Raw genomic sequence first — 27,487 nt, 5'->3', positions numbered from 1 at the left:
TGCAACGTCTGATTATATCTCCTATAACTGTTATCGCATTTTACTTGCAATGGTCTGTCACTTGTTTATGAAGTTGGTTTTTGGCAGGTAATAATTTAGGAGTTAAGCACAGTAGGCGTGGTGATGCAAACTCAGATTCTTGTAGGCCCCGCTTGATGCTCTGATATCTATCATGTTTGTGCAAGTATTTTCCAATTTCTTTCGTAGTTTGGCAACAAAAGAAGTCCATAAACTCAATGCTTTGGACGTCTGTTGTGCTATGAAGTTCAGATTTTGCTGTAGGATAGCGATATTGACCCACCAGGGTTGTGCCGAAACAAAAAATATGCTTAAGAGACACAATTACTCCGGAACGTTTCTATTTTTCAAGGCATCTTTTGAATCATTGAACACAAAATTTTAAGAGTAATTGTCTTAAATATATTTAGCGTGAATGGCCACGTTACTTTGCTGCCTACGCCATACAAGAAATTAAGAATGTCGCTCAAACTGGGACGAAACGAAACTCCCAGTAAAATTAAAGCCTGCCTGCTCAATGCAAAGGCTTGCGAACCGTTTTGCTGAAATTTTATAAAAGATATCGTAACACACCAAATAGGCAATTTCTCTCCCTCTCTCTGAAACTACCAATATGAAGTGATTTGAAGCTCTAGGAAAATCTGAGGGATGGATGGTAAAATCCTGGAAAACAAACGATAAGACAGCAGTAAACCTCACGCCGCATTTTTAAGGTACGCAACAACAAATTTTGGATTTTCATCAACTTTCTTCATCTACATGAATGGTTGATTCATTGCCTACTCCGAGCTCAATCAAGGATGCCATATCATCATCAAGCAATGTTGGTAATGGAGAACCCTGCAAGTGCAGAGAAAACTTAATTATATGTTGGTAATGCGGAATCTTGCAATTGTAAATAACACTTAGTTATCAGCCAAAAGGATTATCCAGTCTGGCAACTAATTCTTCCCCAAGCTAAATTCTTTACACTGACCCAATAAACCATTCTGGAAAGCTCTTTTCCTTTTTTCCCTTATTTTTTTGGCTAAGTGAACATTCAACCATTCTAGAAAGTTCATTGCAATGTTCTTTTCTTATAGAACTGTCACATTGATTAAAAATAAGTGAAGACCGATTATTTAAGAGCATAAATCTTGCAAACCGAGCTCATGCCATCTAATTTCATATAAAACAAGAAACTCGTTCGTCAAAAAATGAGGCATGAAATTATGTGAGAAATTTGCTGAGTGGCATAATATACAGACCTCTTCTTGAAGAAACAATTTTGGCTTTACGGATTTTAGCTTGAAGAAAGTCTCGCACAAAATCTTTAGCTTGCCAACCTAAAACAAAATAAATGTAATACTTGCTCTTAGCTTTATAATAAATACCCGGTTATCTAACATCTAAGAATTGGGTAAAAGATAAGTCACCGTGGTGGTTGCAGGAAGCTTTTTTGTCATTGGGGGCTTTTCACCAAATGATGCTCCCACACATTTCAGGGTGATTGCTGCAAAGAGAAGACTTAAAAATCCACAGAAAATTTTCAACCATCTGACAATACAGAAGCAAATCTCAAAAAGATTAGATTCATACAAATAAGTCCTGAAGCCATTTTCTGAAAGCCTGGACCTCCAATGGATGGCCTTTCATCCTCAATCCCGTGAAACTTTTTAAGCTCAAGAAACCTGCAATTGTAAGTACTAGTTCATTGAAATTAACTAACCAACCCATACTTTTATTAAGATTGTTTCTTTCATTTCAAACGGAATATCAGATCAACTTCCAACCATGCTGAATGATAATCAATAAACTATACCCCAAAAATGGTTGGTTTTATCTTTTCTTACGCATCTGCATTCTACAAGACAGTACCATTCTCATGATCACTAAACAAAGGAAGTAACCTCTACCCTTTCTTTCATTTCCTTCGGTAAAAGCTACAAGATTAACAAACTGAAAGAAACGCGAACTAAATGGATTGTCTATTAAACTTTGATTTTCTTCTCCAAGCATTTAAATCAAACTAAAAAAATATAAACTAATAATGGGTTTTCTATAAATTTTGATTTTTTTTTTCTTCTAGCATATCCCAAACTTAGTCAAGTTAAATGTTTGCAAAATTTTGAATAAATAAGCAGAGGAGAAAGTATAAATAAATGCAGTACCATAGATGTCAAAAGTACTTGCTGAATCAGTCAGTTCTTATCCTCATCAATAAAATAAAAAATAATCCACCTTAACCATAGGTCAAATCTTAGCAAGCTTAGAATAAAACAAAAAATAAAATTTCCAGCCCTTTTAGATAACTATTATATATATTTTGCTAGATGATAACTACTGTAAATTTAGGCAAGTATTTTAGCTAGAACAGGCAAAACACTACCTATATAAAAATTACCTGGGATAAAGCTGTAAAATCTCTTGAGTATGGTCATGCAACTTTGACATAACTAAGCGAACAAACCTGCAAGATAGGTTCTACATCAAGCACCATGCAACATATTAATAAATCTTCTTATTTATAGTGGGTGTACATAGTTTCTTCTGTACATTATGCTACAGTTTATTTCTTGGTTATGTCAACTCTCTTTTCGTGTGTGTGATGGAGATCATAAGTTTGAGGACTTTATATTCATTTAATAGAATTTAAATTTGATGGTGCCTTTTATTTTTGCATATGAGCTCATCTTAGCCAACACTAAGTATAAAAAAAGGGATGAGCACTTAAATCACATATAAAAATGGCATATCAACTACCTAAATAGACTATTTTCTCATGAGGCAAGAGGACTGTTTATGTTGTAAGGATCATAAAGTTGAATGGGAGAATGTTTGAACACTAAACATGGGCATTTTGTCATTGATGTCCATATCAAAAAATGGAGGAGAAAAAATGATACAAAACAAAGCCCAAGAATCAGATGGTGGGTTTAAAAGGTGAAAAAAAAAACTTTTCTAGAGGAAAAAGTGTGACACAAGAGATATTAGATTGTAGAAAGAGAGACTAACCAAATGTGGAAGGAAATGACCACTATGATTTGAAATATGACAAAAATGGTTCTAGGAGAGTCAAAGGTAAAAGTTACAGATCAAAACAAATATTGGTGGTGGAATGAAGAAGCAGCAGAAAATCAAAACTAAAAGAGCTTGCTACAAGACTTTACATAAATGTTGTAATGTTAATGAATCAAAACAAGAGGGATAGTTTGGCCGAAAAAGAACCAAGAAAAGCAATTAGTGAATCAAAACACATACAAACGTGAGATGCCACCTCATCAAGTGCCAAACACGTACAAATGGTTGTTGCTTTTTATCTGTTTGAACCAAGCACATCTCAAATGGTTGTCAAATATTTGCAAGTTTGAAGAAAATAAGTTGGGACCCAATCATGAAATAAAAAATCATCAAACATGTAATACCCACTCATGCTTTAGATTTTTTAATTTTATACACTTCAAAACCCAAAATGTCCAATTTGATTTTGAAAAAGAGTTTTGTATTAAGACTTGTTGTTCATACTTGTTTTTCTGCACCAAGGAAAAAATGATTTCTTACTGCCTGGACATGATAATATATAAATTTCTGATGATGTAAAAAACAAAGAACTAGTCCGTACTTCAATTCATGCACATAAATGAATATATATCCATATTTGGCCTCCTAGTTTTTCCAAGTCAGATTGTCCACATCATACTGTATCTATCTCTTGTGTCTACATTGGTTTTTGTTATATGCTTGGGAAGAGAAACATACCGAATCTCAGAGTCCTTCCTCTCTCGAGGATTGACCTGAATTTTTGAAAGACAAAAGGCATCAGATTTGACAACCTCAGCAGGCAACAAATATTTGCACACTTGTAGCATTTACCTCACTCCCATTCAACATTACAACTTTTGCTAAACAAGCAATTAAAACAAATCTTGGGATACCACCTTTGCCAGGATCAGTGATTGGATTTCCATAAAGTCTTACATCCTGCTTAAAACAAGGAAAAAAGAATCAGTATAGAACCTGATACCAATTAAATAAAAGGGCAGCTCAAAATTGACCTGATGATTGAGATATAACAGCCATGCAAGTTCATCAGTAGCAAGACTTTGTCCCTAAATAAATGATCCTTGTGTAATTGGCTTATAGATTGCTGACATAGTGAAAAGACCTCCTCTCTGAATATTCCTTCATATGTTAATACTACGTATTAGGAGCTAACCAATGAATCAACCTATTGGAGATGTTGACATATCAGTTGCTGCACTCATGCAGACAGCTCAACCTTCAGTCATTACAGATCATCCAATTAATAAACTGATTCTGTAACATACTCAATAAATGGTATACTTTCATTGTTGACCTCCCATGCATAAACCAAACCATTTAGTCAATATTCCTCTTTCAAGTCTCAACTCATTATCTGTCATTAGTATAACTTCTTCACAGTGCGATGCACAAAACCCAATTATTTGTCCAAAATGACCGTCTCCCTCATTTTCATCTATACGAAAAAAGATGCTCCTCCATTTGTTCCACATTCTCCTTGTCATTATAACTTTGTTAAATAGTTTTGATAGCCAAGACACGCCTACATCTCTAATGCATTTTCAGATCTTGATAAGAATGTCAGTTGGTTGTAAAAATCTCCCTGTTTTCATCTTCCTCAAAATGCAAAGGTCAACTTGCATAGTCTAACTCTGGAAGAAAGATATAGTTCCCATAACAATTGGGACAAGAGGAAGCATTCTTACCAATCAGGTAGCATTTATGTCTATGTCCATGTTTTCTTTGATTGCAGTCTTTACTTATTCTTATTTTTCAAATTTTGCAAATTATGCCAATATGTAATACACGGATAGTGTCATGCTAATACACAAAAGTCTAATGCATGCCTGACTTCAAGAAACAGAAAAAAAGACACAGACCTTTCTGACACATTTAAGCTAATGCATGATGCATGTTACTCTTAAAATAGTGTTGAATCTTCACATATGACCTTGAGGTTATAGCACTTATAATACTAGAGGAAAATTAAGAATCTACAAATGGCAATGAGTGTAATACAAACCCCATAAAAATAGTAGCTGATAGCCTACTATATTTTTGGTCCAGTTCACCCTGAACAGGAGAAAATTTAAGGAGCTGGAGGACAGAAAAACATAATGAATCAGACAGTAGCTAAGGATCACATACCTTACAGGGTAGGCATGCACAAAAACTAAACAAATAGCACATAAACAGTAGAAAATGTCAACTGTGAGATGGTAGATAAGTGAAAACAAGAAGGATGACAAGCTGCACCGATAATAAGACCAGACAAAGAAGATAGATCTTAGAGTCGGTGCACAAAAGGCTTTCAAGAGTTAATGTCAAAGAGCCTTTTATTGCAGAGCTCACCTGCTCAATTGTTACAGGATTTATGGATTCCTAGAAACTTTCAATCCTTTTAAGTTTCAAGCAATAACGTTTAGCAATACTCTCCCCTCCCCCCTCTCCTGGATCAAAAAAAATGAAATGAAAAAGAAAAGGAACATAAAGGGGTATAACTCAGTTGATTTGCTCTTTAATATTACTTTTTTAACGATATGCAAAAGCAAAAGCTACCTTATACTAGCTGCCAACCCAGAATAGATGATCAAGATATGGGCAGGCATAAAAGAAAAACAAGTTGTTGTCGGAGACACAGCCATTTTTCCTAAAATGATAAAGATTGTTATATGCATGCATATATATAGTTCTTTACAGGATTTTCAAGTAGGAGGAGTAAGAAAGGAGGAATAGACAGTTTGAATCAGGTTTACATGGTCTGATACCATGATGAGTATATATAGCTTTTAGTGGATTCTCAAAAGAGTAAGACAGGAAGAAGTAGACAGTTCGAACAGCAATCACACAGTTGGTTACCATCATAAACATATATAAACATGCATACTTCTTGAAGAATGCTACAGTTGGAAGTATCAAACTGAAGCATGATCTTACATTCAAAAATTGGGAAAGGAAGAAGAATGCCAAGGGAATAAGGGAAGAAGAAGCAAGAAGTTCAAGGATCAACTAAAAGGAAAAGAAATGAAGAAAACAAAAATACCATCTTAAGTGTTGCTTTTTCTAAAAATTTCTACAAACTTTAAAATTTTTCTAAAATAAAAAGACAATCAAACACCATTTTCTATTTTCATTTCCAAAATTCTGAAGACAAAAGCTCTATCAAAAAGACCCTAAAATTTTCTGGTAAGCAACATACAATAACTTGGAGTAGTTGGCTAGAAAGAATAAAACTTTTGGCCAGGTACACAGAACGGGAAGCACCATGACACAATCTACCGGAAACTTATACTTTTCAAAGACCATGCTTCATATCACACTGTTGCAAACTATACATCTATCAAACTGAATAATTGAAAAATTTCAGAATAAACTGAAATGCTCATGTTACAAAACCTTACCGTCAAGCTCGGGAAATAATTTAGTGAATCAACAGAAGCCACATCCTCAATGTTATTACCCCCTGGTGGGCATGATAAGAAACAGCCAGTTATAAAGACAATAAACAAGGAACTCATTACCTACTGTATTCACAAAAGGAATTTTTAAGTTATTTACCGAGAAGAAGGCAATGTAAATTTTGAAAAGGCCTACAGTTATCAACTGATTCACAATGATTGATTTGCTCATGTACTTTATCAGAATCAGGGTACCATATGCTCTTTAAACTGTTCTTGTTCAAATAAAGTTGCTCCAAACTGCACACAAGAAATAATTGACAGTGACTACTAAATCTTTCAAGAAATTTAATGTAAAAATGGCTAACCTTTTAGATACCTTCTTAGTTGAGAAAGCTTCAAGATTTCATTCCAATCAGTTATACAATTACCATCCAAATTCAGAAGACGTAGAGAATCAAATCCTTGAACAGTGACAGAAGATGAAGGCTGGAAGAGAAGACATATAAACTGCTAAATAAATAATAAATTGGAATAAACAATCCATATGGTGTTATATTGTACCCACTGCAGTTCTTCAATAATATGAAATAACAAATACAAAAAACTAACGGATATCCCAGAAACATGAGTAGTTCGTGCAAATCTAATCCTAATAGCAAAATTATAAGATTGATGGCTTTGATAACTGAATACTGTTCAACCACCTTGTTCGTTCACTCTTCAAAATAATGAAAATAAAAACACCAGCATACAACTTTTTGTATCTTTGGCTTTGAGGTACGTGAATGGGGGCAACATACAAAAAGGCCAATTGAGGGGGTAAATTTTCCACATTTGATGGTTAAGAGTGTACCTTTCTTTTCTATTCTTGTTGGTGGCATGGATCCATCATTGACTTAATTTTATATTACAGATAGGGGTATAAGCTTGAGATCTACTGTCTACAGGACCTTTTTAATCTTTTTATTTCTTCTATAAATGGAGACATGCCCCTTGGTGCCTTTCACTTCAATTCATGCCTGTTATAAAAAAAAAAAAAATGATAACAGATGTAACACAAGCACATGGAAGACATGTCCTCAAACCTGTACCCATCTTACCCATTCTATCCATGTTTGACACATCAAACACACATTCTTAACAAACATGTGCCAAAATACGTATCAAGCACACCAAATGATATCTTACCATATCCAATGGTGATGACATATGAACATACTAAACGTATGCATCAAAATCTCCACCAGGCATATCCAACTGTCATGACTTGGTTGAAGCTAAGTTTTATTTGGAAGTTAAAAGTTGGGACTTCCCTTTTTGTCTTTTTCTTGGAAATATTTATTGACCTTTATAAATTGTAATGATGTATTGCATGATAATCTTCTTTTTGTTTATGTTTTATACACTGTAATGCATGTTTTATTACTACTAAATTTAAATGCTTTCCAATTGTAGTAAATGGAGTAAAGGAGATATGAAACCGCTTGCACCCAAGACATGGCTCTCAAGTCTGTAACATAAGTTGTACTCCTAGCCTCCAAGGAGTTATGCTAAAACCTTTATGAAACATGAACTCTTACAATTCATGCCAAACAAGCTAATGTGAGTTTCTGACCAATATTAAGCAGCTTTATAATTGTCTACTGTAACTTTAACCCTAATTGGAGCTTCTGGACTATTCTTGCTGGTGTATTCAACTCAAACACCCATAACTATTGGAAACAGCATCTAATTGGTGCACATAGGTACTGGTCATGTCCTCAAAAAAGCATTCAAACTTCTCTTGCTAGTTAAATTATAAGCAAAGATCTTTCTCTCTTCCCACAGCTGGACACGCTATTTAGCACCAACCTTTTAATCGATATTTAGAAACATTCAACGATTGCAGTAATTATGGGTCAGATTTTCTTTGCAATTCCCCTACACTACTCCCTTGTTCCTCCATTATATTTGTCATTAACTTTATTTAGTTTGTTCCTCCATAGCATCCAAAGCCGGACTCATTCATGAGTATATGTCTTGGCCACCAGCAAAAACAGCTTCTTGAAAGCAAATATGGTGATCAGAAAGGAGGCATATGTGTTGGTAACAAATGCAATTTACCTAATCAATAAATGTTACATATCCTCAGAATAGTGATTTAACTTTCTGCTCTATATCTAACGTATCATCATCATCTCCATTTTCAGAAAGTTCAGGTTTAAATTTTTGGTTACAAAATTTCTCAGTACTCAATTTTCAAGTTTATCAAATATCATAAGTTAAATAAGGAGATTGCCATAGCCATTCAAGTTATAGCTTTTCTCTGCTTCACTACAGAAATGATATATAGCTCTTTTGCTAAATATTGTCATCATTTCCCGGAAAAGAAAGTCAAAGTTCTTCTATATAGCTCAAAGAGTTCAACAGTAATCACATTATTTATCAAAAAGAAAAAAGAAAAGTTATCATGTTAATCATCATCTGAAGATATGGAGCCAATAAACACACACAAAGTAGGGATTGTATACCGTTATTGCCTCCAATTTATTTCCCATCAGATGTAGCTCTTCAATGACCGGTAGTGAATGTTTAAGTGTTTCAATCTGTCAAATAAACTAGATACTGGTTATAATGTCAATCTAAATAAAATGACGCAAAAGAAGAGAATTTAGATGCTTGAGAGTATGGTTGGTTGTGGAGCCCTCTAAGAAATATTGGTAGGCAATAAAATGATGAAGACCAGTGGAGATGGGCCAGGGAGAGACAAGTAATCAAAGTAATGGGATTCAGTTAAGAGAACCATAACAGAAGGCAGTTATCATGCATGCAAGTAATATCTTGATAAAGGAGGACGTTTTCTATTTATAGGCTGGTGAGGGCATACGCAACCAGCTCAAGCGAGATCAAACAGCCAAATGAATTCCTCCGCTTGGCCCAGTAACTTGAAGGTAAAACCCACTATTGGTGTGGTGGCCCAAAGGCTATCACATCGCAACTGCAATAGTGGTTGAGCATGCTCCCCATTTTCAGGTTGTGGAGCAGCTTGCATATCTATGTGATCACCTATTATTGTCTCTATGGGGAGGGAGAATGAGACACGGAACATTGACAACTCTCAACTCTCTATCTAGGCTAACTTCATGGAGTTACAATGCCTTTGGTAAGGAACAAAAGCTCATGAAAGAAACATACTCATGCAAATAAATGAAACATGGGTGGAAATGGACACAATCTGGTGAATAACCATTTTGACAGAGAAAGAGGAATTCAAGATGCATAGGGCTTTTGGAGATTGACCCCAAGTATATTGACTTGAGACCAAGGCATGCATAAATTAGTGTAACATAGTAGTTTAGCAACATCTGGTGTCAAACTCAAGGGGCTAACACGTGGGACAAAATACTTAGAAACTTGACATGGCAACTTTGTGGAGTAACTCTTACATACATCAGTCTTACCAGACCCTGTGATAGAAGGAGTCCTGTGCATTAGGTTACCCTTTATCTGACAATATAATGGCCTAGGTTGACCCGTATAAGCTTATAGATAAAAATATTGTGCCTTACCTGCATCCAATTTATGCATGTATTGTTTAGAACTAAAATCCGCACATTCTTTAGTTGAGGTAGGCCAACCACATCATGGACCAAGAAATTGTTGGTTAGATTGAGAGTTGCAAGAGGTGGTAGGGCCTCACATATGGCTCCAACTTCCTGCAGCAAAAGCAAACCAAAAGAAGAGAAAGTTAATACTCTTTTTTCACTAAGTATAGTTATTACTCACTAATAAGCCTCAAACAGCCATTTCCTAGCCAAAAAGAAAAAAGAAACATTCCATCTCAAACAAAAACACTTGACTAGAGCATGATAATCAAGATAATCAAAATTTATCAAAAGTCAAGACAACAACAATTTAATAACTCAGAAGAAGAGTAGATTAAGGTCTTTGAAAGTCAAATTGCAACAATGATATGGCTTAATGTGTGTGTGTGTGTGTGTGTGTGTGAGAGAGAGAGAGAGAGAGAGAGAGAATAACAACATAAACAATTCCAAGATAATAAGTTGTTGCAAATAAAATCAAAACAACCGGCTATAAATTTCATCACCATCGTCATCAGAAACTTATATCCACTAGGTGGGCTTAGTGCCATGAATTCTCTCTCTCCAATCATCTCTATCCACCATCATATCTTTGATAAGGTCATTATATCTCGGGCATGTGTGTGCACGTGTGTGTGAGAGAGAGAGAGATACACACGCTCACACACACACACACAAAATAATTCCAAGGTAATAAGTTGTTGCAGATGAAACAAAAACAACCAGCTATCAATCTCATCCTCACAACCCTTAAATCTATTAGGTGCGGTCGCCTATATGAATTCTAGCTCTCTAGTCATCTCATGCCATGACTAAGTGTTACCCACCTAGTTTTTTTTACTCTCTCTACAAATTACTTTCATTCCATGAACCTGCCTCAAAGTGGTAAATCTATTAAGAAATAATATTTCTCCAGTAGAAAGTTTATGCATCTTCTGATTCTATCATGAATAATATAGAAAGAATACATCACTGTCAAGTTAAGATCCAAAGAATAAAAGTTTATGCAAGCATTTCTTAATAGAACTTCATTCATTCATTTATTTATTAGGATCCAAATTTGACAAGGTAAATGGTAGGCTTCTGGTGATAATATAGCTTGTATTACTGAGAATGGAAGGGAATTGCAATGCTGGAAATTGACAAAATCGAAGAAAAATGGACATTCGAGAGGTCCAAACTCTCCCACAACATTCACCCAACAAAATACACACCTTCTAATCTATTTGCTTCCCTATTTATAGGTTGTTAGCTCCCCCACTCCTCCTCAATGGAATCTGCTTGCCTGCACATGTCCCTCACTTGCCTGCACATGCCCCTCATTTGCCTGCACATGCCCCCATTTGCTTGCCTGCACATGCACTTGTGGCTTGCACATGCACCCAATGGCCTTTTTCAATCCCTATTCTGCCCTTGTTTCTTATGTCTTTGGTAGCAGAATTTTATGGGCTGCCTATCAATACTTCCCCCCACGGAACTCACTTTGTTCTCAAGGTGAAAAGTAGGGAACTGCTGCTGGAGCATGTTGTAGGGTTCCCAAGTGGCTTCCAAAGGTGGCAGCCCCTTCTCATTGTATGAGTACATCCAGACCTCGTAGGTTACTACCTTTGGTTCTACTAGCATCTCTAGTTCCTCATTGAGTTTGAGTGCTTGCAATGCCCTGTTGGCCTTGCACAATTGGGACACATGAAAGATTGGATGAATGTTGTTGCAAGTCACAAGTAGGGTAAGCTTGTAAGCGACTTGTCCAATCTTCTTCTCAATAGCAAATGGACCGTAAAACCATGGTGCCAACTTTTCATTAGGACGGGAAGCCAGCGACCTACAGCAATAAGGCCGGATTTTCAAGTAGACTAGGCCACCAAGGTCAAATTGAACATCCCTTCATTTCAAATCAGCCCCCTTCTCCATCTGAGCCTGTGCCTGCAGCAATTCAACCTTTAGTTCTTCCAGCACCTGGTCCCTTTCTACTAGTTGCTGCTCCACAGTTGATACCGGGGTAAAACCCCTTTTGAATCTCAATAACACTAGGGATTCACGCTCATAAACCACCTGAAATGGAGTGATCTTAGACATCGTATGGTAAGACATATTATACCATAACTCCGCCAAGGGCAACCAACTGAACTAAGCCTTTGGTTTTATAAATGCAAAACATCGTAGGTATGTTTCCAGCGTTCAATTAAGTACCTTCGATTGCCCGTCCAATCGAGGGTGGTAAGCTGTACTTCGGTACAGCTTAGTGCCTTGGAGGCGGAATAACTCTTTTCAAAAGTGACTCATGAAGACCTTGTCCTTGTTGGACACGATGGACCGGGGCACCCCATGTAGGCGTATCACTTCCTTCATGAAAAGTGCAGCCACACTGCTGACATTAAAGGGGTGCTTGAGTCCTATGAAGTGGCCATACTTGCTCAATCTGTCCACAACGACCAATATCATATCCATATTACCGGACCAAGGCACTTCAATAAAATCCATAGCCACATCTTCCCACACCTGATTTGGAATTGGAAGTGGCTGCAAAAGGCCCCCTAGCAACAAGATTGATATTTATGCTGCTGACAAATGGCACATTAACTAACGTAGTAGTGAATATCCCTCTTCATTCCGATCCAATACACATTGGCTGCTATTCTCTTGTATGTCTTTAGGAACCTCGAATGTCCACCCGAGCTCCCGTTGTGTCCTTCTTGGAGCAATATAGGGATTAAAGTGGATCCTTAAAGTAAATATAATCTGCCCTTGAACAGGAGTTGGTTGTTGACCCACTGATAGTTGGGTTTGGCCGAGGGATCACGTCGGATTTCTTGTACTATTTTCTACAATCCCAAGTCTGCCGCAACTTCCTTAGCTAGTTGTTCTAGCTGAATCACTCTAGGAATTGTCACAGCCAAAGGGGTAGCTGAGTGGTTGACCCTAGAAAAGGCATCCGTTGTCTTGTTCTCTAACCCCGGTCGATATTGTATTTCAAATTGGTAGCCCATCAACTTCAGCAGCCATTTCTGATGTTCTAGACTCACCAACCTCTGTTCCATAAAAAAATTTAAGCTCTTCTAATTTGTGCACATTATAAACTCTCGGCCCAACAAATAGTGCCTCCATTTCTGGATAGTGAACACTATCGCCATCAGCTCGCGTTCATACACAGGCTTGTTGTGGCCACTAGGGTTGAGGGTGTGACTGTAAAAGGCAATGGGGCAATGCTCTTGCATTATGTCATGACCCTATGAGTAATAAAAGGGTATTATTGTAATATGGTAGAATAGTTTGTTAGGGATATTCTAGCAATTAGTTAGATGCACATGGCTGCATGTGCAAGGCTGTTAGGGGACAAATATGCCTATATAAGGCTGATGTAAATGGAGGGGATGGTATGCTGAAATCTCTATTTTCTCTCTAAGTCTCTCTCTCCAATCTCCCTCAAGTTCTCCCCCTTTTCTCTCAATATCTCTCCCTCTTTCTGCTGATTTTCTCCCTCCTACAATTCTGATTTCTTCCCCCCAATTCCTATCACAACCTTAACTAACCCTAGGGTTGTGACAAATTGGTATCAGAGCAATCATTCCTTGGCTGTGGTTTTGGAAAATCAATAGTGTCCGATCAGATTTGAAGTAAGCAAGCCAGATTTGAAGAGGAGCAAGACGGTCATTAAAAGCGAATTCAAGCGACTCTTAGCAGAAGTGGATGAGTTGCAGAATTCGGCGATTCCGGCAGATACGAGTGAGCAAGCAATTCTCGATCGAGTCTTGAAGGCTAAGCCGACAGTGTCCCTCAGTTGTGAATTCAGTGAGCATTGGTTAGAAATCGCAAACGAACAGGCCGAACGATTCAGAATTGGTAGGCGACTTGGCCAGATAGATCCGATTGTGACTCCGACAAATTCTTAACGGTTGGGCTCATATTTTGGAGGCGCAATTGGGCAGCTGGAGTAGGCGCGATACGGCGACTCCTAGGGGAGTTGCAGTTTACTGGAATTCCCAGACGAGCAAGGCCTTCCCATCCTCAGAGCTGTTTGCAGGAGAATTTTGAAGAAACTGCAGCCATCGATTCTCGATTTTGTAGAATTTCGCTGGTTGCAGCACAATCACTCAAGGAAGGCACTGTCGGACTCGAAATTGGTAGGTGATAGAGATTGAGTCAGACATGGAAATAGGAGTCACGGCCAGTAGGGGACGGTGATTGGGTTGGCGACTTCCCTGGGCGACTAAGGTGAGGCGATTGTCGCCTTGAATCTGGGCCCTCCTGTTCGAATATTGAGAGGGAAGCAGGTGGTAGCTTCAAAGCTGGAATTTCGACTGTCGAAATAGATAGCAGCAATACCCAGAGGTTGTTTCGCTGCTGATAGCTGAGACGAGGGGTTTTTTGGTTACAATTGAATTCCAGCACTCTTGGGTGTTAGTTGCGTTTAACATCCAAACAAATTTCCGACAATTTTGGGACGGAATTGAGGACGAAGCTGGCCAGAAGTGACAGGCGTGAAGTGGACCAAGTCCAAGGCGATGCAGGCAGACCCAAAGGGATCGCAATTGTCCAAGATTAAGCAATCTTGGTTGAAGATTTAGAGTCGATGATTCTCGGCCGCTCCCAGGAGCGATTCAGCGATAGAGAACCCATAGTGGCACTGTCCAATTGGCTTCGAGGGTTATCAAAGCCGGCTCGACAGAAGTTTGAAAATTCTTGTTTGTTGTTGGGAGGTGAAGTAGGTTAGGCAAGTCCTCTGCCCAGTTCTTGATGGTTCTGAAGGTGGTGGAATAGGTCTTGGATCTTGACTAAGAAGCCCAGCAATTTTGGTATCTGATTCCAGCAAAGTTTGGAGCAACTGAGAGTGGATTGTGGAAGGCGAATTTGGATGGGTGATTCTGGGCTGTGAATTCCAGCGCTCTTTTGTGGTCCGACTTTATTAACGAAGCAGTAATTTCAGGTGGTAATTTCAATCAAATCCTAGGCTGCTAGTAAGCTAAGGGGCGCAGTGCATGTAGGAGACCCTGGGAGCCTCAATTGCAGCAGAAAAATTCTTCATTTTCAGTTGAAATGGGGTCTCAATTGCAGTTGAATGATGCTGCATGTTCAATGGTTAATTTTCATGTAAGAGAGCAGCCTCAATTGCAGCGGAACAGTGCTGCATTTTCAGTAGGGTGTCCTACTCGTGAAGCTAGGGGAGGCAGTGCATACATGGAGCAGATGAGCCTTCAATTGCAACAGAAGAAAGCTTCCTTTTCAGCTGGAATGGAGTCTCAATGGCAGCCAAAGAAGGCTGCAATTTTAGTGGGCAGCAACAAGGAAAAAAAGAACGGGATTAGCCAAGTTGATAAGGAAACAAGAAGTGTAATACAAGAAGAGTGCAAGGAATTAGGTCGAATGTTCCGCGAGAAGTTGCAAGAGTTTGCAATGATACTAATTAAGAAGTATCATTACAACTTTCCGGTGGAATACTTTGATAATTATCACGGAAGTTTTAACAAAGATGAATTCCTTAAAATGGAGCAGCCGAAGGAGAAATTTAGGAGGCGAGAAGCAAATTCACTGCCTACCTCCAATACAGAGTGGAAGAAGTATATTGGCCTAGGTGGAATGGACAAGAAAGGTGATGATAATGACAATGCTGGCAGCAATAGCAGACTTTGCGGGGGTTCGATACAAGGTGTGTGGGCAAAAGGAGAATTAAAGGAACACACCGATTCCTTTGGAAAAGAAGCTCTCGATGGTGATGTTTTAGGGATTCTACAACAAGAGCAGTCCAACTTTAAGGAAGAAGGGGAAGAGGATGAGGAAGAAAAAAGTGAGGAAAAGGGATTGGAGGATGACACTCAATCAATTGACAACCTCTCAAGCACTCTTACTAGTGCTGAAACACTTGGCCAGGTGTCAATTATTGAGCAATCGTTGGCTGGAAGTGAAGTTGCAACAGCTCCTAATGTTAATGCTCACAAACAGCCTTGGTATGAGTATTCAAGGAAAGAATACAAACCTCCATTGCTGCATTTTGAGGCTGCTGTTGATATTTCTGCAGCAAAACATGGCTGTGGGTTGAATGGGGATAGAGTAACAGCAACAATGGCTGAAGATCTGCCCTTTTTACTTGTTTTGGATAGTAATGAAGTTTTCCCTATTGAAATTCTGGGTCAATTCATACTTGGAATTGATCTTGAAAACCTAAGAATGAAGAAGAAGAGACCTAGAAGTAGAGAGAAAGAAAAGAGGATTATCCGCATAGAGAAGGTTGGAATTGGATGAAGAGCAATGGCTACTTGCGGCAAGTTCTTGGGGACAAGAACTCTCTTATGGAGGGGGAAATTGTCATGACCCTATGAGTAATAAAAGGGTATTATTGTAATAGGGTAGAATAGTTTGTTAGGGATATTCTAGCAATTAGTTAGATGCACATGATTGCATGTGCAAGGCTGTTAGGGGACAAATATGCCTATATAAGGCTGATGTAAATGGAGGGGATGGTATGCTGAAATTGATATGAAATCTCTATTTTCTCTCTAAGTCTCTCTCTCCAATCTCCCTCAAGTTCTCCCTCTTTTCCCTCAATATCTCTCCCTCTTTCTGCTGATTTTCCCCCTCCTACAATTCTGATTTCTTCCCCCCAATTCCTATCACAACCTTAACTAACCCTAGGGTTGTGACACATTATTACAACCCCCAAAGCTGATCCGGAAGCATCCGTTTCCGCCACAAAGGACTTAGCGAAATCGGGTAATGCAAGCACCGGTAAAGATATAGTCTCCTTCAATTTCTGGAAAGCCTTTTTGGCTAATTCATCCCAACCGAAACTGTTCTTACGTAGTTTTTCTATAAGAGGCCAAGCCAACTTCCCATAATCTTTCACAAATCTTCTATAATACCCCGAAAGCCCCAAAAACCCTCGTAATTCCTTTATTGATACAGGACTTTGCCAATCGAGCATTGCCTTAACCTTGGATTGGTCGGTAGCCACCCCCTTACAGGGACGATTTAACGTGGGGGAGGGGGGGGGGGGGTGCCCCCCAAGCTCAAATAAAATTCAAAATATATATTATATTTATTTTAAAATATATATATATAATTAAAAATATTTATTTTGCCCCCCCTCCCCTCCCTCCCGTACGAGAATCTGGAAAGCCGTCCATCCGTCCCTTCCAGCCAATTAAAATTTAAAGCTTTCCTAGACTCCCACATTCCCATTAAACTCTCTCCTACCCCACCCACTGTCTCCTTCATCCTTCGGCCAAAATCTGAAAGGACAAACCATGTTCCTAATCTTTTTTCTTTTTATTCTCTCACCAATACATCTATAAATCATTGATTTTACAAAATATAACTGCCTGATCTTGGATCTGATCGTATTTTCATCATGAAAGTGGCCCCAATCTATAAGCAGGTAAGTCTTTTAGAATTTTCAGCAATTATTTTTACTTTTTCAATACAAATTCATATATATCATATATGTATATATATGTGATTTGGGTTTAGCATTTCTTTACATGAATTATAATAATTTATTTTTTATTTAGATATGAAAAAATTTCTCATAAAAAGAATAAGGCCAGAGCAAAATTCAATTTCTGAAGCAAGGGAGGATCGAGAACATTCTAAGTAAAAGCATGTTGATTTAGACAATCTTAAAGCAGATCCAGGATTATGAAAGAGTATTTCTGATTATCATCCTAATGAGAGAGATGAAATTTGACGAGCCTATTTATTGAGAGGTCCATGTCAACCACGAGGGCACCACTTTCCACAAAAAGAACAAGGAAATGAAATGCGTCATTTTCAGCCAGAATGGTTTGATGAGTTCAGCAATTGGTTAGAGTATAGCATTAAAAAAGATGTTGCATTTTGTTTGTGTTGCTATCTTATGAGAGAGTATGTTAGCAAGCAATGCATTTGAAGTGAATCTTTTGTTTCAGAGGAATTCAAAAATTGGAAGAAAAAAGATAGACTTCAAAAGCATGTAGGAGGCCCCACGGGTGCTCACAATCATGCTTGGAGCAAATGTCAAGCTTTAATGAATCAAAGGAAACATATTGAAACTCTTTATTCTAGACAATCCGAACAAGCTCGAAAGGAGTATCGAATCCGTTTGACTGCAACAGTAGACTGTGTTCGATTTATTTTGCGTCAGGGATTGGCATTTCGTGGTCACAATGAGTCTGAAAGTTCATTAAATCAAGGTAATTTTTTGGAACTTCTAAAATTTCTTGTTGATCACAATGAAAGTATCCACAATGTTGTGTTGAATAATGCTCCAAAAAATCTTAAAGTAACAGCTTATGATATCCAAAAAGAAATTGTGAATGCAACAGCAACTGAAACTACTAATGCAATAATTCATGATCTTGGAGATGATTTCTTTTCTATCTTAGTTGATGAGTCTCGTGATGTGGCAGTCAAAGAACAAATGGTTGTTCTTTTGCGTTATGTGAATAAAGAGGGAAGTGTCATTGAACGATTTCTTGGTATAGTTCATGTTAATGACACAACTTCATTATCACTTAAAACAACAATACAATCATTGTTCTCAAAGTATGGGTTGAGTTTGCCAAAATTACGTGGTCAAGGCTATGATGGAGCTAGTAACATGAAGGGAGAATTCAATGGTCTTAAAAGTCTTATTTTAAGAGAGAATTAATTTAATTTCTATATTTATTCTTTTGCTCATCAACTTCAGTTAGCTCTTGTAGTAGTTGCAAAAAGTCATAGTCAAATTGCTCTTCTTTTCAATTCTCTTAGTAATGTTGTGAATGTTGTTGGAGGTTCATGTAAGCGTCGAGATATTTTAAGAGAAAAGCAAGCAAATAGAGTCATTAAAGCATTGAGTAATGGGGAAATTAAAAGTGGACGTGGTTTAAATCAAGAAAGTAATCTCCAAAGACCTGGTGATACATGGTGGGGATCACATTATGGTACATTGATGAATTTAATTGTTTTATATTCCTCTGTTATTGATGTACTGGAAATTGTTGAAGAAGATGGTACAAGTTCAGAGCAAAGAGGTGAAGCTTGTGCTTTATTGAGTTTAATTCAATCTTTTGAATTTGTATTCAATTTACATTTGATGAAAAATGTCTTGCGCATTACAAGTGAATTGTCACAAGCATTGCAAAGAAAAGATCAGGATATTGTAAATGCCATAACATTGGTTAAATTATCCAAACAACGTTTACAAACAATGAGGGATGATAGATGAGAATTGTTACTTGATGAGCTTTCCTCTTTTTGTGAAAAACATGAGATTGTAATTCCGATTATGGATGATGTTTATGTTGTTCCGAGGCGCTCAAGGCGTAATGCTGAACATCATACTAATATGCATCATTATAGAGTTGAACTTTTTTATTGGGTGATAGATAAACAACTTCATGAGCTCAACAGTTGTTTCACAGAGACAAATACTGAGTTACTTCTTTGTGTGGCATGTTTGAATCCAAATAATTCTTTTCATACTTTTGACAAGGATAAGTTGGTTCGTCTTGCTAAGTTTTATTTATTAGAATTTTCTGAAGTTGATCTTATGGCACTTAAGAATCAGTTGGAGACTTATATAATTGATGTGCGGTCTGATAATGAATTTTTGGAAGTTAATGGAATTGGTGGTCTTGCAAAGAAATTAGTCCAAATGAAAAAGAATGTTGTATATCCATTGGTGTATATGCTTGTGAAGCTAGCTTTAATTCTTCCTGTTGCTATTGCAACCGTTGAAAGAGCTTTCTCAGCCATGAATCTCGTTAAAAATTGTTTGCGCAGTCGAATTAGTGATTAATGAATGAATGATTGTTTGGTTACTTATATTGAGAATGAAACATTTGATACAATTGACAATGAAAAAATCATGCAATGGCTTTAGAATATGAAGACTCGGCAAGAGCATCTATGATTTGCTGAAGACCTAAATGTAAGTACAATATTTTTGCTTTTGAAACTAAAGAATTTTTTTGAGAAACATGTGTTTGAGTTTATGTAGAAATACTATAATGATGTTTGGTATAATATTTTAATGTCATATTACAATATTTTTTTTATCAATATGGACAATTGTTGTATAACTTTAAGCTTTACGTTTTTTGTCATTGTTGTTCGCCCCCCTTATTTAAGTATCTTGGCTTCGCCCCTGCTCCCTTATGTGATATGACATGGCCAAGATACTCCACCTCTTGCTGTGCAAATTGGCATTTCTTTCTGTTTGCATGTAGTCGGTTTTCAGCCAACACTCTTAAAACCCATCACAAATGTTGCTCATGTTCTTCCATGTCACGGCTAAACACCAAAATATAATTAAAAAAAAAAACCAATGGGAATCACCTCAACTAACCTTTGAAGATCTCATTCATTAGGGACTGGAAGGTTGCCAAGGCATTGGTCAGCCCAAAGGGCATGACCAAGAACTCGTAGTGCCCCTCGTGGGTAAGAAATGCAGTATTCAGCACATCGTCCTCCTTAACTCAAATCTGATGGTATCCGGCCTTAAAGTCTAGCTTTGAAAACATAGTGGCCCCATGAAGCTCATCTAACAATTCATCGATCACTAGAATGGGAAATTTATCAGGTATTGTTACCTTATTCAAGACTCAGTAGTCTACACAAAATCTCCATCCCCCATTCTTCTTCTTGACCAACAATACAGGGTTGGAAAAAGGACTTGTACTAGGTCTAATAATTCCGGCAACAAGCATTTCCTACAATAATTTCTCAATTTCATTTTTCTATATATAGGGGTAGCGATAAGGCCTTACACTTATCGGAGCTAAACCCAGCTGCAAGTTGGTGGCATGGTCTTGTTCTCTTCTCAGAGGCAGCCTGTTAGGTTCATAAAAAATGCCATTAAATTCATATAGCACCTGTTGTATTCCTCCCAATACTGCGGTTGTTAGCTCCCCAAATTCTACCGACAAACTCCCAAGTTTAAGAAGCACACCCTCTCTGTTGCCCTTGAACGCTTTCATTGTTGCCTTTAGGGTTACAAGGGTTTTGCTTAAACCGGGATCCCCTTGCAATGTAACCATCATCCCTCCCACCAGGAATTTCATAGTTAAGGACTTCCAATTGACTTGCACCTTGCCTAGCGTCGCTAACCATTTCATCCCCAAGATGACATCCAAGCTACCCAACTCCAATGGAAGAAAATCCTCAATACATCTAGGTTTTGAAGAGAAAGAAGCACGCCTTTACATACTTTGGCACCATGCACAACCAACCTTGTTCCCATAATCACCCCATAACTAGCAGTTTCTGACCTCGGCCACCCCAATTTCTGTACCAACTCAGCAACCACAAAATTATGGGTTGCCCTGCTGTCTGTAAGAACCACTACCTCTTGGCCAATAATTTGCCCCCGCACCTTCATAGTTTGAGGTGGGGTGAGTCCCACCACCGAATTCATTAACAACTCGATCACCTCTCTATTAGCCTCCGGAGCTTCCCATTCATGACTTCCTTCGGCCTACTCTTTTTCCCCCATCTCTTCCTTCTCTTCTTCATAAATCACCATAACCTGTAGCTCCTTATTTTTGCACCGATGTCCAATGGAATACTTCTCATCACACCTAAAGCACAACCCCTTTTCTCTCTTGGCCTTCAATTTGGCTTCGCTCAGACTTTTGAAGGGTGGAACAGTTGCTCCTATAATGGCCGGAAGCATCGGTTACTAAGGAATGGTTGACTTGGTGATGGGTTTCATGTTTGGAACGAATGGCATGCGGGTTGACGAGTGGATTAGATTAGGGACATTTTTACCTTTGCTTGGTCCAAGACCTACATAAGTTTGGAGTATGTGATTCTTGTCTTCAATTCACTGGGTTGTCTCCATGATTTGCGTTAGACCTGATAGCTATAACACCCTAACTTTTGCCTTAATTTATGGCTTCAACCTGTTAACAAAGAGGCCCTCCAATATAGTCTCTGAAATTTCGCCCACCAGGGCCGCCAAAGTCTCAAAAAGGAGGCAGTATTCCCACATGGAGCCGTCCTGCTTGAGGGCCAAGAGCCTCTCCTCCATGGATCCCACATGCGAAGACCGAAATCGTTAATGTAGGGGGATCTTCAGCTCCTCCCAACTCTGAAATCCCCTTCTTTGTCGCTCCCATTGGTACCAAGCCAGGGCTCCTCCTTCGAAACACAGCGCTACCGTTTCAATTTTCTCCGACTCCGTCAACTGATTCACTTCGAAATACCTTTTTGCCCCAAACAGCCACTCATCCGGGTTGTCTCCACTGAAGATCGACATCTCCAATCTTCTATGACAGACTTCCCCCCTCCAATTTTCATTGCCCACTTCCCCTTTTTCTCTCTTGTCGCTCTCAACACCATGGGAAATCCTAGAATTCAAAATGGATTCTAGCGTGGGTTGCTCCAATATTTCCTTGCACTTCTTCTCCCTTTATTGTTCTTCTCATTTCGATCTCATGAAGCTGAATTGCTCCATCATGATCGCCATATTCTCCTCCAAGCTTTGCATTTGCTGCATCTCCGACTTCAGTGAGTCTAGGCCACTGTGCAATTCGTCCAACCGTACCACCAAGTCTCCTACTCGCTCAGTGAGGTTTACCATAGGGATTGATTTCTGCTCTGATACCAAATGGTGGGCTTCTGGTGATAATATAGCTTGTATTACTGAGAATGGAAGGGAATTGCAATGCTGGAAACTGACAAAATCAAAGAAAAATTGACATTCGAGAGGTCCAAGCTCTCCCACAACATTCACCCACCAAAATACACACCTTCTAATCTATTTGCTTCCCTATTTATAGGTTGTTAGCTCCCCCACTCCTCCTCAACGGAATCTGCTTGCCTGTGGAAGCATTTAATAGTCTGTTATAACAGTTTGTTGTTACTGTTATGTTTATGTTTAATTGATGTAGTTTGTAGTTGTTGTTATGCTTTGATTATTGATGTTTCTAGTATAGGCAGTATTCTTCTTTCCGTTAAGCAAGCTGCCTATATAAGTAGGTCACAGTCCTTTTGTACAGGTTAACTTTCATTTTGTGATTCTCTGAATAAAAGTTCTGCTCGAGGTATTGTTTTTCTCTCTCTCTTGTTATGTCCCTGATCTATTCCTAGGGTTTCTCTACAGCATACACATGCCCCCCATTTGCTTGCACATGCCCCTCATTTGCCTGCACATGCCCCCATTTGCTTGCCAGCACATGCACCCAGTGGCCTTTTTCAATCCCTATTCTGCCCCTGTTTCTTACTTCTTTGGTAGCAGAATTTTATGGGCTGCCTATCAGCAAACTGCAATGTTCATAGCTGAATGAAGTGTAGCAAAAGGTTAAACAAGTGTTTTAACTGCTACAGATATGTATAACAGCAAAGCACATGAAAATGCAGCATCTGCTAGTGTCATAATCTGGAGTACATATAGTTGCTGGAAAAAGACATACTTCCCATTCTGAAAGCAGATTTCCAGTCAAATCGAGCTCTTGTAGATCTGCAATAAAAGGCTAAGTATTTATAGCAATCCAATTATATGAAATAATCATCAAGCAAGAGCTGCAAGACAATATAGGATCATCTCATTCAAATGTAAGCATTCAAGAAGATTGGATCTATCAAGATCAGGGAAGGAGTTGAGGTACAAGAGACATTGTAAGGGACGCTGCAAAATGGGTAGTATTATGGTCCAACCTACTTTCCTCTTTCTTATATTACTTTAATTTTCATAACTAAACAAAAGGAGTACTGCATAATATAAATTGGAACAGTTTAACTAAGGTGTTCTGACTGTTTAATCATTTAGTATGGCTTATGTTATGGGTAACTATTTCACATGATGGATGTATTCCTCTCCAATCCAAAAATTTTGAAAGCAGAAGCAGATCTCCACTAAATATGTTGATCATCTTAATCAGGAAAATAAAACCTTGCTGTCAAGTTCCTTAAGTAATTAGGAAGAAATCGAGAGAGAGAGAGAAATCAGAAAGAACAGAGAGAAAGAGAGAAAGATGGGGAAGAAAACAGAGAGAAATTAGGGAGAGAATTGAAGAGAGTGAAGAATTCAATCTGCTATTACTCAACATTCTCCCAAAACAGTCTTGAGTAACTTATATAGCTACTATTAATGACAGTTCTTTCAGTTACATATTATAACTGAGAGTTTACAGCTTCAATTAGCATAACAGAAATGTAACTGAAAGTTTACAGCAATTACTGTATTAACCCTAGGGTCTTGACACTTGCTTCCTCTAAAAAGAGAGAGTTCTTGCAGGCACAGAATGCAGATGCAAAAACCCATGAGGCATCCCAGATTCCTGGAGGAGTAGCACTGAGAATTTACTTATTTTGAGTTGAAAAGCTTAATTCAAATTTTTAAATCAATTTGTACAAACATCTACACATGCACATGGTCAATACATGTGGTCAGGACACGCCCTTAAACAAAGGCAAAAAGATGAATTTGCAATGCAACTCCTATGAACCAAAAAGAAAAAAATCCTCAATCTCTAAATACAAACTAATCTTTTATAAACAGTCAGAACCCAATCAGAATTAAGAACATGAGACAAAAGAATCAGTTTGCACAGTCAAAGGGCTCAAGGGTCTTATTGAAACACCATGCATGAAACCATTCATATTGTCTAATTGGTGTGAAGACAATTCCACAATCAATATCAACAATTCACATTGTGAAATCCACTGGACAAATTAAACCAGTTAGAGCCCCAAAACCATTTTGTTAATTTTTTTAGCAATTGTTTTAGGGATTTCTTCTAGAAAACTCCAAGAATGGCTGGTTCATTTCTTTTCTGGGGTGAATTTTCTTGTGCTTTCTAGAATCAATATTTAATCTAAATTCAAAATCCTAATTTTATTTTTTCTCCTTTCTCATATATTTTGTTTTCACAACATTCAAACTTGTCCTCTTATGCTATAATCTCTGTAGGAATTTTATACCAAAATGTAATAATTATTCGTTTATAGAACTTAGTCTTCTTTTTTACAGAATGTACTTTTTCATACCTTATAAAGTATGTACATTCATCTAGTAGAACAATGTCAAGTTTCCCAAACCATCCATGACATCTTAGCATCTAGCTAACTGAGAGAAGAAATTTGCAACATTCATGGAGATGGTGCTCCACCAAGCATTCAACATGAGATGATTATGATGCTACTATTCATGACCTTAGCTGACATTGAATAACTCCGGACATCCAATACCAGGATCATCATTCCTGACCATATTAACCTAAATAAAATTCCTAAATTTAATTTTTCTGAAAAATTATTGAAAGTAAGTTATATGTAAGATAGCCAAATCATGGACTTAGTTTGCTTGTCAGAGAAAAGAAAAACTAATGAATAAAACCCTATTTTGATTTTGCTCAAAGAAAGAGAGATGTTGGGAAGCATTGTTCATGACCATGTCACCAAGGAACAGAAAGCCAGTCAGAGGAATCAACCCGCGGTTTGCTGCTAAGCTAATGACTCTGCCCAATGGTTTGATGACTCCAATAGTGTGGCATTGCACCATCTGTGGTAAGGCCAGACTGACCGAGCAAGGAATTACTGCCTACTTACTCTCCTTTTAGGTGAAACTATCCCAGCAAACCGCCAAGTGTAAATTTCTCCTCTTCCACCTTATTGTCTGCCCCTATGTAACTGTGTTCCTGACAAAAATACTAAAAGAATATAGTGGATGAGACCAGAAATTACGGTGAAACGAATTCTTGTTGGCACTTGGCACCCAGGATCTGTTCAACCACCCCAACTTGTTGACCTAAAACAGACTGAAGGATATCGCTTCTTTTTATTTATCCAGGATACAACTAGATAAAAGACATTCATTGAATAGCAGGTCCGGAAATATCTTGCATAAACAACAAAAAAGAAATTGTGTTGGCCAGGTAACTGTCAAGTTGCCACAACATAAGCTGTATCTTTAACTGCTCTTGCTTTTCTCCTAATTCAAACAAATTTAGTTTGGATTGGGTGGCCAGAAATGTACTCCCCCCTTGTAATATTTATTGTCAAAGACATGGTTAAAACTCTAGTAACTTAGGTGCTTGAGAGGAAAAATCACACCAGAACAAAATATTGGCGCTCTGGAATGGACAAGAAAAAGTTATAATGAAGGAGCCTTGAGAACTGTAAAACTGACTATCATATCACCGCAGAACCAAGTAAGGAATCTGGAATCGAACTTTAAATATGAGTGACAAAAATTAGAATATACTATGCATTATTTAGCAGAAAGGATGAGAGTTATTAATAAAAGTCAACAGTCCTAATGAAATTTGGCTTTAGCTACAACTTTAACATGGTCAATGGAGAAGTAAAAACTTAACATGAAAAATAAAATTTTGATAAGCCAACTATATGAACACAGGACCACAAAGAGAACGCGAACCCTTCACAAAGAAAGACCAAACTCTACTTCCAACAATAAAAAAACATAATACTGAGGTGATAATTTGCCTTGGATGACAATAGTGATCGTATTTTGCTTAATCTGGGCGTCCCCTCGGTAACTTTTGCACCATAACGTTTTTACGTCGCACTACACACTGATGGAGAGAGAGGGGAACTAAGCCTAAACAGACACAATAAACTTCATAAGGCATTCATAAATGCCAAAAAAGCAGAGTTGCACGGCATAATGATTTGAAAGATTAATGGGGAATAACGAGCACGTAACTTACTCGGCACCGTAGCACTGATTTGGCATGGAGGACCAGCAGAGCTAACGCCCAAGTAAGGTACCGACGCACTTGTCAATTCTTCTGGTCGACTTAACTTGTCCAGAATTTTGTTCTTGCCCAGAAGTTCAACAGGCACCCGTCTGTTGCTTGCAGAGAGGACATACATTTCATCTGCAGTTATTTCGCAGACAATACATGTCAATTCACGTCCAGCAAGACGTTAATAAGTCGTGGGAGTTAACAATCAGAAGAACATTGATCATTACCACCCCCCCCCAAAAAAAAAAACCACTGAATTAAACAAAACAAGAACAAATTCGGGGTGGTATGGTATCCAGTTTTCCGATAGTTAGAAGTTGAGTGTAACCAGTGATGGGTCTAACCTTCTTCCTCTTTGGATGAAGTAGTCTGGTATCTGATTTCCAGGGCCTGCAATAAGGTAATCCCAGTGCTCAAGTTATGGGGACGAACGAACGAAGCAGATTTATGGGAAGCGGCCTGGAAATAGCGAACCCCATTGAGGGAGCCGTCGTGTTTTCCGTCGCCGTTGTCCCAATCGACGCCGACCCACTTGCCGGAGTAACCTTGAACAGGACCCACGTACTTCACCGTCCCGATACGCCGGGAGTCGCCGGCCGAGTGAACTCTCCGGCCGATCCTGAACTCGGGGAGCTCCGAGTTGTCCGGATCCGATATCTCGCCATGCGCGGAAGAGCTTTGCATTGTCGATGATGCAGAGAGATGCGAACCCGAAAACGACACTCGGCGGAGAGGGCGTGGGCGTGGGGAAATTTTATCTGCAGCCCACTTTTTTGCTCAGTACAGCCACCAAAATAGGATT

At 38.3% G+C, this 27,487-nt stretch overlaps 1 protein-coding gene across 1 annotated transcript; it reads right to left on the bottom strand.

Annotated features, from left to right (window-relative positions):
- Positions 1 to 512: 512 nt before the first annotated feature.
- LOC127800260 (tubulin-folding cofactor E) lies at positions 513 to 27,432 on the bottom strand. The gene is made up of 15 exons (XM_052334773.1): positions 27,030 to 27,432; positions 26,647 to 26,817; positions 23,389 to 23,435; positions 9,989 to 10,135; positions 8,951 to 9,025; positions 6,817 to 6,926; positions 6,598 to 6,737; positions 6,441 to 6,502; positions 3,871 to 3,978; positions 3,757 to 3,791; positions 2,402 to 2,467; positions 1,597 to 1,688; positions 1,434 to 1,510; positions 1,266 to 1,343; positions 513 to 858 (listed from the first exon to the last, which is right to left on the bottom strand). The coding sequence occupies exons 1-15, from the start codon at positions 27,367 to 27,369 to the stop codon at positions 760 to 762; spliced, it is 1,647 nt and encodes a 548-aa protein (XP_052190733.1). The 5' UTR covers positions 27,370 to 27,432; the 3' UTR covers positions 513 to 759.
- Positions 27,433 to 27,487: the final 55 nt, after the last annotated feature.

This window comes from Diospyros lotus, chromosome 4 (genome assembly GCF_014633365.1).
Source record: "Diospyros lotus cultivar Yz01 chromosome 4, ASM1463336v1, whole genome shotgun sequence".
NCBI classification, from domain to species: Eukaryota; Viridiplantae; Streptophyta; class Magnoliopsida; order Ericales; family Ebenaceae; genus Diospyros; species Diospyros lotus.
Note: the sequence above shows the minus strand (reverse complement) of the source record. Positions and strands in the feature narration are given on the sequence as shown.